This window comes from Siniperca chuatsi, linkage group LG19 (assembly GCF_020085105.1).
Source record: "Siniperca chuatsi isolate FFG_IHB_CAS linkage group LG19, ASM2008510v1, whole genome shotgun sequence".
NCBI lineage: Eukaryota > Metazoa > Chordata > Actinopteri > Centrarchiformes > Sinipercidae > Siniperca > Siniperca chuatsi.
The window spans coordinates 23,899,908-23,912,977 of record NC_058060.1 but is presented as its reverse complement, the minus strand read 5'-3'; the positions used below and the strand labels follow the sequence as shown (position 1 = coordinate 23,912,977).

General features: G+C 41.5%; 2 protein-coding genes and 2 long non-coding RNA genes across 5 annotated transcripts in view; 2 read left to right on the top strand and 2 right to left on the bottom strand.

Annotated features, from left to right (window-relative positions):
* LOC122866379 (hemicentin-2-like) overlaps positions 1-13,070 on the bottom strand; it is a 480,239-nt gene that overhangs the window by 91,138 nt on the left and 376,031 nt on the right. The gene's annotated exons all lie outside the window — the stretch shown is intronic.
* The window catches only part of LOC122866380 (NACHT, LRR and PYD domains-containing protein 12-like), a 70,364-nt gene that overhangs the window by 1,984 nt on the left and 55,310 nt on the right, over positions 1-13,070 (bottom strand). Inside the window, exon 5 of the mRNA XM_044175989.1 lies at positions 28-278. Within this exon, the coding sequence (XP_044031924.1) occupies positions 28-278 (251 nt within the window). The remainder of the gene's footprint in view (positions 1-27; positions 279-13,070) is intronic.
* LOC122866406 lies at positions 1,462-11,605 on the top strand. 2 transcript variants are annotated; one of them, XR_006375684.1, is made up of 3 exons: positions 1,462-1,476; positions 1,514-4,238; positions 11,565-11,605. It is a non-coding gene; the product is annotated as an uncharacterized LOC122866406 (long non-coding RNA). The 2 variants fall into 2 exon arrangements; XR_006375683.1 differs by lacking the exon at positions 1,462-1,476 and having other exon boundaries at positions 1,815-1,829; positions 2,040-4,238.
* LOC122866408 lies at positions 7,922-8,321 on the top strand. The gene is made up of 2 exons (XR_006375685.1): positions 7,922-7,973; positions 8,101-8,321. It is a non-coding gene; the product is annotated as an uncharacterized LOC122866408 (long non-coding RNA).

The following is a 13,070-nucleotide window of genomic DNA, read 5'->3' as shown; positions in this document are numbered from 1 at the left end:
CATCAGCAGACAGATGTACAGTCTTACTTTGTACAGTGCTGGTCTGACTGGCTGTCTGCAGTCCAGGTCTTGTTCTGGATCTGTCTTCACACTGGGGACAGGAGGAGCCTCCTGATGAAGCAGACTGGTCCCAGTATGAGGTGATGCACTGTCTGCAGAACCAGTGTCCACAGCTGGTAGAGACTGGATCCTTCAGGACGTCCTGACACAAAGCACAGCAGGACGTCTGCTCCTCCACAGAAACACGACTCTCTCTCTCTCTCTTCCTCTTCCTCTCTCTGTGAAGACATTTCTTTATAACTAAAATGTCACAGTTACAGCTTGTCATTTGTGTTTTGATGGGTTGCCAACCTCAAGAGGATGGGTCTTGTGTAATATGAGCCGGCCTGAGGGCAGATGCCAGAGGACAGAGAGAAAAGAGAAGAGGTCTGGGCTGGCCCAAACACGCAGCTGAGTGGACAACACTGGGGGAAACGAGTGGGGTGGCTGCAGGAAGTGGGCCAGCTTGCCGGGGTTCAAATAAGACCTGCATCCTTTTCTTCTTGTTGGCAATTGTTCGGTTTATGTTGTGGCCTGTTAGTAGCTGGTACAGCCACATAGGCTTGAGGGTAATTAAGTCCTAAGCTTTGAACCTAACAACAAATTATTTTGCCAGCACTAACTGTGCCATGACAAAAATGTTTTGTTGTGAACAAATAACAAGTTTGGTTAACAATCAGAAACTCAGAAAGTCACTGTCTTGCTGTCATAAACATATTTAAGGGCCCGTCTACTGATTTACTGACAATGTATTTATAACTGTATCTGCTGCTTTCTCTGCATTCTTTGATACACATCTTTACAGTGACTTCACAGATAAATCATTATGTAAATCATTAAAGTGTAACCTCCAACATGGAGGACTGGTGTGTGCAGACAGACTGGTGGAGCAGTCAGAGGCGTTTATATGAAAACAGGTGATTAGGGGCCTGAATCCATCTATGGCTAACTGTGGAAGTGGCAACCAGGCTTGTGTATGTTCACCAACATTCCCAATGATTGAGAGTCATAAGGAAATAACATCAGTATGCACTGCTTCAAAGTTTTAGGAATCTGGCCCCTGAAGATATGTCTAAATAAGTTTGTTCAGGGTCCAGGTTCAGTGAAGTGTGTGGGGAAGACCTTTGGACAGTCACTCTTCAGAGACAGACACTGGATCCTGAGACTCTGCTCTGTCCTCCTCTTCCTCCAAAAACACTCATCTTCTGGCCTTCAGTCAGTAGGTTAAACAGAAACACTGACTGTGAGCTCTCAAGAAAAATCAAGAGTCACAAACTGAGAGAAAAGGAAGTAACACACACACAACACACACACACACACACACACACACACACACACACACACAAATACACACAGTATACAGTATAAGAAAATCAGCCTGAACTCCACCTGGTCACTTTTCTTTAAATCTGTGCTTGTTGTCTTGTGTTACTGTAGGTTTAATGTGTATTATTGTTTTCTTGGGTTACTGTAGGTTTAACGTGTATTATTCAGCCAATCACAACTTTGTGTCCACAGATGAATCAAGCTGTTGAGTTCATTCTAACGTTTCTTTCCTCTACAGTCCACAGGGAGAAAACTGACTCAGAGACTTTGAAAGTAAAATAATAAAAATGTTGGATTAACACTCACCCTGCCTCCGCCTTCAGTTTTCCTCCTTCTGCTCTGTCAACAAAAAATCGAGTCTGAACTAATTGAACACTTTCAGTTTCAGGGTTCCCTCCTTGTTGTCATGTGCCTCGATCACATGGTCAGTGTCGCTCCTCCCCTCTCCATTTACAGGATATCAAGTGAGTTTATCTGTGTGCGTGTGTGCGTGTGTGTGCATGTGTGGTGCTCACACAGATCAGCTGTTGAACATGATGTGTTAATGAGCATCTTTCTTGGTTCAAAGCGGTTGAATTCAAATTTTGAATTAAAGTTGACAAATATGTAAATAAATCTATTTTGTTTAAAACCTAAGTGCTTTTTCTGTAATGTTTTGTTTTACAATCTTATAGGACTAAGACTCTTCTGAACATCTGGATGAAAAATTATTCTCTCCATGCACGATCTCTGGAAATACCTTCAGAACAGCAGGAAGTGTTGCTGAAGGACTTTCTGCAACATGCAGTGTTGTCTCCCTGCTGAGGAATACTGTGAAATATCATTTATTGTGTGATATGTTACGTTGACGTCTGTCTATGTGTAATGCTGCTGACACTGTGAATTGAGCCTTGTTACCATGCTGTACTGAAAACTAACCTCACAGACTCTGGTCATGTGGTCAGTACAGTACAGTGAAGAGGTTCTGCCAAAGACTCATGGGAGATGTAGTTGTTGAATACTGTAGTCTCATCTTTACTAAGATGACGAGGTGTTCAGATTTTGCTGTTCAGTGCGGTATATTTTCATTATACTGCTCTATCCTGCATTTATGTACACACTTTATATCCTGCACTTGCTTATTGCACTTCTGGTTAGACCTAAACTGTATTTCGTTGCCTTGTACTTGTACATGTGTAATGCAATAATGTTGAATCTAAAGATACTCGTTTATCTTAGATTACGGACAGAAAACTACAGGAACATGTTTACGTAGAGATGCACAGTTATGGAATTTCAGGACTGATAAACTGCAGTATTTGCATTGTAGTTGTCAAAGAAATATGTTTATATGGTCATGTAATTTTCAGAATATTGTTTAAGATAGACAACAGATTACAGAGCAGAATAATGAAGTGTGAAGATACTGACTGAGAGAAAAATCTGGATTTAGATGTTGATCTACTCTGATCTACTTTGGCTTTTAGTTTCTTCTTTCCAATGTTCCTAATAGGTTTCTTTACATTGTGTTATAATTTGGTTTCCTCTGATTGGTGCTTGAAAATCAGTGTTTCAGAAGGGTTAAATATTGGTATGTAAAGTGGCTAGCCACACAGCTATTATAATAGTTAGCTTGTTGCTAACTGAAGCAGCCTTTAGTCTGAGAGCCACAGAGTGAATCAGCTGCAGGTCCATCATCACCATCTTCTCATGTTACTGAGGACGTCGTCAGAGAAGTTGAACAGCTGAGTTATTATTGAACATGACTCCTAGTATTAAGACCAGTGAATCAGTTTGAGAGCGACAGCAGCTTCTAATCCTGTTTCCCTTTAATACTGCGGCTACCTTCTCCTGGAAATGCACGGATCGTGTCTTTAAGTCTCTAAAGTTTCATTCTGCTGCTTCTGTGTTACAGCAGACTGGACGAGCACTCGTTGGAAACGAATTCACCTTAATTCTGCAAATAAAACGTGATTCCAGTGAAGTTTTATTCAGTTGTCTTTTAATATGAACTACAGTAAATCTTTCTCTGTGAAGGAGTCAGATGGCTTTCCACCTTTGTCTTATGCTCAGAGTCATATGAAGACTTAATTAACTGTGAGAGAGATAATGTTCCATAATGTAACACAGCTCACACAGTAATTACAGTATGTTGAGAAAAGAGGCTGAAATCTGCTGAGACTTCAGGTTGTTTTAAACATTTCATTACTGATGACTCTAATAAGAACTGCTTCCACAGGGGAAGTATATTAAGCAGGTATTTAAAGGTAGCATGAAACACAAACAGTATGTTTTGCATAAAACCGAAGCATGACGCAGAATAAAAATAAAATAAAAATATGACTTTTTCCATAGAGCTCCTCTGGAGTCTGTTGCTGCCTTTGTTTCTTCATTTGACCTAAAAACACCTGATTTATTTGTTTTCCATCAAAAAGATACTTTTCATGTCTGTACTTCAAATCGTTTTATTTACATCATTATTGACTATAATATCTATCTATAGTTACACCTTAATAAACATCAAACAGCATTTTTACATTAACTATATACAAAATAAAGTATTAAGTGCTGACTTTCCACAAAAATCATCTGTTTGTAGTCAGCTGAGAAACTGAAGTGAAGTCCTGATTGAATCCAGACTTTGTTCAGGTTTTATTGGTGCTAATAACCAGAACTTCAGAGAGGAAACTTTACACATGCAACATCAACTTCCACTGTTATTCAGAAATATGTGGAAATGAACTGCATCGTTCCACAGGGTGGAGCTGCGACAGAAAGCAAAACAGAAATATCCAATTAAATGTGTTAATCTACAGTTATGTTGTCAGAAACAGAACTAATCTGCAGAGGCACTTTGGGTTCAGAATGAATAAAAAAGACAAAATAAAGTCCAGGTCTGACGATACTCTGTCACATCCAGAGGAACACACAGGGACGATGGTGGACTTGCCTTTGTGTCTGACAGTGGAGCTGATCTCAGAGCAGTTCAGACTGCAGCACTGACACTCATCTCCACTTGTTGTGATTCCTCCGTCAGTCACTGCTGGGTGAAGCTCTCCACTCCACCTCCCAGTAACATGGCCCAGTCAGAGCCTCTCCACACACCAGCTGCTGCTTCAACCTCTGGATCATCAGGACACAGCTGGTCCTCTCAACACAACCGCCTTTCTGATCACTTACTCTGACAGAGGCCACCAGCTGATGAGAGAAGAAGACAGACAGCAGAAGTGATAAATCAGTGTTTACAGAGACTCCCTCCATCAGCTGTCAGTCAGTGAAGCAGCACATCCAGTATAAAGACCAGCAGGGACTTCAGTCCTGTTCAGACCAGAAGTGGAGCGGCTGTGTAGCGCAGCCAGCTTCCTTTCAGCGCTCATGTTAACGTGTTGGAGTGAACACACTGAGCTGGAAGCTCACACACCTGCAGAGACTTTGGGCATCGAGTCTGTTTACTCTGCAGATTTCACTGAAGCACACCGTGGAAATAAAGTGCTGAGAGTCCCTGAACGCATCATGACTGCAGAAACAGAGAGATATTCACTGCTCACTTTAATGATGGATTTACTGCTGTTAGGACTCAGAGCTGTTAAAAACCAGCGTCTCAGTCACGTCTGACTATTTCATCTATTTATCACCACATGGTGACTAAATGTAATGATGGTTCTTTGAAATAAGAGCCAGTGATCTGCAGGCTTCAGTCAGACTGATCTCAGAGCTGTGACAAAGATGAACTGATCAATTGTTTAGTGTTTAAATGAGAAAACAAACACTTTGAGATCAGATTTGATGCTCCTGACCTCTACCCCAGTGTAGCGGTGGTGTGCTTCTCTGGCTTACTGGGACTTTTTGGCCAAAGGTGAAGCCTGTGCACGTTTACACACTTTCACACACACACACACACACTCACACACACACACACACACACACACACACACACACACACACACACACACACACAGTCACACAGAGACATATTATTATTGGAAATAGAGTAACAAACTTTTCTTATGCAGGACTGACAAATAAAATGAACCCCCCAACAAAACTGAGCTCAAGGCCCCCTCTGATAACTGCTTGTTTAAATTGGGTTGATTTCCCCCTTTTAAAAGTCAAATAAGGGAGTGCTGCATTTGATAAGGAGTCACTCAGTTAACACGAGAGGTCAAACAGCCAAGGAGCTGTGGTCTGCCTGTCTTTGAGATTAATTATTGAATCAATAAACCCTCACGTTTAACTCTGATAACCTCTCTCTCTCTGTCTCTTTCAGGCTCCAAGGTGAAGCGACTGGTATTTCCAGTTGGACTCATGGCTCTGAGCGCCTCCATGTTTTACCCTCAGCAGGCTGCGTCCTTACTCAAGGTGTGTGTGTGTGTGTGTGTGTGTTAGTGTGTCATATATCATCTCCTAGATACAGATTTACACAACATAAACAGAAAATACTGAACATGTGGGTGCAAGTGAGCTGCATTCAGCAGCCTCCCTGTTTTTGTAAATAAACATTCATATACATTAGGGTTACATCTGTGTCAAGCTGCTGCTCCAACTGTTTCATGCAACATGGTTGTACACAATTGAATATAATCAGAGTTGTTCCCTAATTCAGCTCCGAAGTAACTGTTGTTGTTGTTACGTATGCATCTCTGTTGTGCTGGAATTCTTCTTCTTCTTCTCAGAAGATACGCGTAAACGTCTCAGCGGACTCCACTCCTGTCAGGAGGCGGGAGAGGCAAACAAACGTATAAAAGAAACAGCTGCTCGAATGTATCCGAGCGACCCCCGTGCACGTTAGCATACATGCAGCCCAGAGAAGCATAATCTGGTTTTCTGGGGCTACATGTAAATCAGGTCAAAACTCCAGCAACACTTCTATAATATAGAACAACTTTATTGTTTCAGCCCGTGACCTTCATCAGGGTCTGGCAATCAAGTTGTTCTGTATACTACAAGTGTTGCTGGAGTTTTGACTTCTTCAGACTTTTTCCCTTCTCCACGCACCTTTTTTTTGAAGTAGGTGAAGTTGTGCTAGAAATCCCTACTCTGCTTCTACATGTAAACAGGCTCCACTCCAGGCTAGAGGGTGGTAATGCACCTAAAGCTCTTTGATAGCGGCTAAAAAACGCCAGTAGAAAACTAACTTCCACACATTAGCAGTGTAGCTACAACGGCCGTGTAGCAAGGCAGCTAATATGGATGAATATGGATGAATCTCATTACTGGACTACAAGCAAGGCACAAGTTTTGTTCGTCTTCACAGATACTACCCTCACCGATACAGATCAGTAGTTGCACTGAGTTAAAACAGATCTGAATGACATCACGTACATTAAATCTTTAGTTAGTGTCGTATCAGTGTTTGTGTGTGTTTGATCGGTGACTCGTTCCCTTTTAGGAAAGGGTTGTGCTTTCCTGGCTTTTCAGATATGAAAACACATGAGCTGACGAGATAAAAGCAGACGTTGAGCCTCTTTTTTTGCAAGTCAGAAGATTTCTCTGAAATGTGAGGGAGGTGTAATAAAACCAATTCATTTTAGGGTTTAAAATATCTAAGAAAGAAGGGGAAAGCTGCAAACTCATAACCCCGATGCAGTGTTTTTATTTTACATTTTGTTGGTTAACATTTTGGCAACATGTGACAAAATGTAGATCTGTCAAAACACTGATGTATATTAAAAAGATTGCATTAGTTATGAGTATGTGGCTTTCCTTTCCCTTCTTTGATGTGTAGCCAGAGCCTCACTAGTATCTGTGTGTAGTTCCCTCAGTTCCTCGTTAAAAAAAATTACCCATTTCCCCCCATCGGAGAGTGTGGAGCTTCCCGCTGTTTTCTTCAATGTGTAGCTGGATTAAAATCTTGGGAAAGTAGACTAGTAACCTCTTATCTCACTCACGTATAATTTTAATCTTCCTGTTGCTGCTTCTCTCAAATTTATTCTGTCTTTCGTTAAGAAGAAACTTTTTAGAAGTAAAGTTTTCCATCGGTCGTTCGTTCCGTTTGTCGCCATTAGAAACTCTTGAAGCTGTGTTTGCTCTGGAAGAACAGCGCCCTCTAACTGTATTTTGATGTAAAGTGATCCAGCATGTTTTCCTCCAAACCCAATATTGATTATACTAACGTCTCTAATGATTTGCTGAAATTGAAATGCTACATCTAGAACTTTACAGTAAGTGGTCGCAAAGATTTAGAGTAAATCTCAACAGAAAATCACGACTGATTTGTCCCAGCATCACTTATGGTGGACAGGAGTGTACTTATTACCTGTAACCAACAATAATGTACTGCCACGCCCTGGAGTACACTGTGATGTTAAACCACTGGAGGTCAGCGGCAACAAGATTTCCAGCTGCTGTTAAGCTGCGTCTCATTTAGAAAGTCATTGAATCCCTTCCTGCTTACTTCCCTTTTATAAATGTCTCAGAACGAATGCTGGTTAAACACCAACAACCAGCAAAATTATCTTATTATTAGTTTAATCGTGCAGCCCTCTTTCTGATTGGCTAACTGATGTGGTATCCATTCGTGTGCTTTGTTTCCACCAGGTGAGTCGGGACTCGGCGCACACCTGGGCTCAGCAGGGCCGCGCGTCACCCTGGAGACTCTTTGGAAAGAGCCACCGCTTGGCAAAAAGAAGGTGAGTCTTCAGCCGGCAGCTCAGCATTTTCTCCAAATATACAAAGTTTTATCATTGCTCTGTGTATTGATGTTAATGTTTTATTGTAATGGCTGTTCCGACTTTTGTGTCTTGTCTTTTTCTGTAGAAGAAAGAGCGAACAGAGAGCAACGACACGACCAGCTGAGACGGCTAGAAGAAACACACCTCTCTCTCTCTGACTCTCACCTTCCAGTGACACACACTCACACCTGTACGTCTCCTGTAGATGAAGTCTTTGCGTTATTCACACACAACCAAACTCAAGTTATATATCCCAGAAACTTCGGGGTGCAAGTCTGTTGACTGTGTGCATTGTTTCTGAAACTCCTTCTGCCTCTTGAGTCATTTCTGAACACCGCCGCCTGCTCCAAGAAGCAGGTTCACTCATTTTTCTGGATAACTCTGCAGGTCATTTCCACATCATATTCCAGTTATCCAGATAACTCTGTGAATCTGCTTCTTGGATTATTCCTCAGCGCTCCTCCTCCTCTCTGTGATTTCAGCTCTTCCAGTTCCTGTTCTTATTCAACTAAACAGGCCACAGTGTCGAGTTTCTGCAGAGTCAGCAGCAAAACATCCGAAATATCTGCCACCGGCAGTTAGAGCTGCACGACACAACTTCACAGACTGGTACACAGAGACATGAAACTGTTAAAACTCAGAAGTACTCAGAAACACCAACAAGTGAGTTAGAGCTGTGAACGATTAGTAGCTGAATTGATGGTTCTGATGGTTCCAGCTTCCCAAATGTGAGAATTTTCTCCTCTTCCTTTCTAGTAAACTGAACTTAGTTAACTTAGTTAATAATAGTAATTAGAAGACGTCACCTTGGACTCTTGGAGAAACTGGGAACATTTTTCATTATTTTCTGACCTTTTTATGGAGCAAATGATTAATCAGTGACCAACCAGCAAATTCATCGACAATGAAAATAATTGTTACGGAGCGTGACCAATGATAAAATACTAATGGAAGGAATTTTCCATTTCCTACCTCTACTGCTGAGGTTATTTATGTTTTTAGTCTGTTTTTATTTGTTTGTTAGTAGAATATCTCAAAAACTTGTTAACAGGTTTCAAACGAAGTGAGTGGAACGTCTTTGGTGCACATCTGGATTCAGACAAACTACGTAATGGTGACACTGTTTCTAAAATACTTTAAAGGAATAGTTCAACATTTTGGGAAATACCCTTATTCAATTTCTTGCTGAGCGTGAGATGAGATAGATTCAACTCACGATTCTGTACAGTAAATATAAAGTTGGAGCCAGCCGTTTCTTAGCTTAGCTTAGCATAAAGAGTGAAAACAGGGGGAAACAGCTAGCCTGGCTCTGTCCAAAGGGTAAAAAAAATCCTCCTACAAGCAAAGCTTGTTTTGTCTCGTTTATTTAATCTGTACGAAAACTGAAGTGTAAAAACGACAGGTTGTTGTGGTTTTACAGGGGTCATGTGCCGGACTGTTTCTTGGCTGGGACCAGTAGCTTCCTAGTCTCAGCTGGTTGCCGGGCAACCTCGTGATGACGACAACACTCCCGGATAAAATGTGTTAATTAATGAGCTTTAGAGGTGCGGGTAGGTGGGTTTTGTTACCTTTTGGACAGATCCAGGCTAGCTGTTTCCCCCTGTTTCCAGTCTTTATGCTAAGCTAAGCTAACCAGCTGCTGGCTGTCACTTCATATTTACTGTAAAGATATGAGAGTGCATCACTCTTCTCCTCTTACTCTCGGAAAGACAGCGAAAATCCGTATTTCCAAAACTGTCAAACGATTCCTTTAAGCCTTTTCTCAGCATTATGAAGTGCTGTTTTGTTTGTTTTTATCAGCCGCATTATACAACACCAAGACCCTTCTGACAAGCCAATATATAATATAAAACCATGCTAAACAGGCATGTTTTCAGCTTTGTGACGATGCATTTGTAAATGGTTCATTGGCTCAAGAAGTAGGAGAATTTTCTCAACCACTAGAGGAACACTAACACTTCACCAGTCTCCGATATAGAAGAGTGTTTGTGCTCCTGAGTCTCAGTTTCTGGCGCTCTGTGGGCAGAGGGAGTGACTGTAGAGACACCAGAGTTTCATTCAGGCAAACGGTGTGAAGCTAAAGTGTTTCATCTTCTCTCTGGTCTGAGTGCCACTGTGATCTTGTCAAGTGCAGCTTTCAACAGTATCGATTTCTTTCCCCAGATGTTGTGTTCACGTTGCGGTTTGATGCTAATAATACTACTATGCTACAGTAAAGGGCCAAATAATGCGTTCATTCCAGCTTGATTTACTTATTAATGAACTGAATGAGAATGTGTATATTGTCCATGTCTATGACTGCACTGTATATACTGTATGAGGTTTTATCTTAATGCTATGTAATTAAATCTGACATCTGACGTAGGTGACACCTTTCATCAGTTATTTAACCAAACACACACATTTATGTTTTTCTTCTGAGCGATTAGAAATTCATAGTGGTGGATTGTAACTACAAATTCATTAACTCGAGTCCTGTACCTGAATACAAATTCCAGGTACTTTACTTGAGTATTTCCATTTTATGCAACTTTATACTTCTACTCCACTACATTTGTCTGACGGCTTTAGTTACTTTACAGATTACAGATGTTCATCCCCTTCCTGTCCAGTGAAAACCACGTATCTCCAAATTGGTGATTTTGAATGTTTGTGATGAACTGAAGGATGAAGAGTTTCCTTTATGTGCTGAGAAAACTCTCCTCCTCCTGAAGCTGAATAAACTCTTTAACCCCCCCTCGGATCAGCTGGAAAACGCATCGTCACAGAGCTGAAAACAGGCTGTTTCTCTGAGCTCAGGAAGACTTTTTAGAGATACGTGGTTCTCACAGGACAGCGACGCTACAAACACATGATGATCTTATAGACCATGATGCATTGCTGTAGATTAAACTACCCAACAGTATATAAAGCAGTTAAAATGAGCTCAACCTTAAACATCTGCAGCAGTAAAATGCAACACACACATTAATGCAGCAGGAATATGAATCCAGAAACATCAGATATAATAAAACACTGACAGGAAGCGTTTTACTGCACAGGGACGACTTCTAGTTTTGTTAAGTAAATTTAGCTGATAATACTTTTTACTAAGAAAGTTTTAGAATGCAGGACTTTTATTTGTATTTCTACACCAGCCCAACCTGGACTGAGTAAAAATTACAGTCGAGCAGAAATTGATTTTTATTTTAGCAAAGTGAGACTTAACCTGGTTGTGTTTTATTAAAAGTTAGAAAAAAAACCCAGAGAATAAAAAGCAGCAGCAAAACTTTACACTTTAGCTTTTCGCTTATATGAAAGACTCATCAGGAGCATTTCACTTCAGAGAGGTAACTTTAAGCATGCAACATCAACTTCCACTGTTATTCAGAAATATGTGGAAATGAACTCCATCGTTCCACAGGGTGGAGCTGCGACAGAAAGCAAAACAGAAATATCCAATTAAATGTGTTAATCTACAGTTATGTTGTCAGAAACAGAACTAATCTGCAGAGGCACTTTGGATTCAGAATATCTAATTGAATAATAAAAAGACAAAATAAAGTCCAGGTCCAGGTGGAGGAGGTGGCTGAGTGTGGAGCAGAAGGAGTCTCTCAGTGTGTCTGCAGAGACGGTGTAGAAGGACAGAGCAGCAGCAGAGAGTCCAGATCCACTGACGATACTCTGCCACATCCAGAGGAACACACAGGGACGATGGTGGACTTGCCTTTGTGTCTGACAGTGGAGCTGATCTCAGAGCAGTTCAGACTGCAGCACTGAGACTCATCTCCACTTGTTGTGATTCCTCCGTCAGTCACTGCTGGGTGAAGCTCTCCACTCCACCTCCCAGTAACATGGCCCAGTCAGAGCCTCTCCACACACCAGCTGCTGCTTCATCCTCTGGATCATCAGGACACAGCTGGTCCTCTCAACACAACCGCCTTTCTGATCAGTCACACTCTGATGAGAGAAGAAGACAGACAGCAGAAGTCATAAATCAGTGTTTACAGAGACTCCCTCCATCAGCTGTCAGTCAGTGAAGCAGCACATCCAGTATAAAGACCAGCAGGGACCTCAGTCCTGTTCAGACCAGAAGTGGAGCGGCTGTGTAGCGCAGCCAGCTTCCTTTCAGAGCTCATGTTAACGTGTTGGAGTGAACACACTGAGCTGGAAGCTCACACACCTGCAGAGACTTTGGGCATCGAGTCTGTTTACTCTGCAGATTTCACTGAAGCACATAGTGGAAATAAAGTGCTGAGAGTCCCTGAACGCATCATGACTGCAGAAACAGAGAGATGTTCACTGCTCACTTTAATGATGGATTTACTGCTGTTAGCGCTCAGAGCTGTTAAAAACCAGCGTTCAGTCACGTCTGAATATTTGATCTACTGTTTGAAATATTACATGACAAATATGTAAATATGGAGTCTGTTAGAAAAACATTTGGACACAACAAAAGACAAATGGACAGATATATATGATATGATATATATATTTATATTTGTTCATACAAAGACTGAACAGCTAAACATCAGCTGTGATTACTGGACTTCAGCAGAGGTTCTGGTCTGCAGAAAGACCACATGGTGACTAAATATAACGATGGTTCTTTGAAATAAGAGCCAGTGATCTGCAGGCTTCAGTCAGACTGATCTCAGAGCTGTGACAAAGATGAACTGATCAATTGTTTAGTGTTGAAATGAGAGAACAAACACTTTGAGATCAGATTTGATGCCACAACAGTCTGATGAACGAGGACACTGTCTCTGTACATGTTGTAATGCTGCCAGCTGGACTCCAGCTTTATTTCCTGTAGACATGAACACAACAACAACAGTCGTCTTCACATCGACTCAGACACATGATCACAACGAGCTTCTGGCTCATCTGATTGGCTGACTGTTCTCTCTCTCTGTCTGTCTTTCTGTCCAATCCTGAAGCCCGTCACCATCCTCCTCTCACAGCTTCACTGAGGAAAGCAGCCACTGAGAAGGTCGGAGGTTTACAGGAAATACTGGATCTTTGCTTTGAAACTAACTGTGTTTAGTACAATACTGCTGAAACCAGCATGGACTG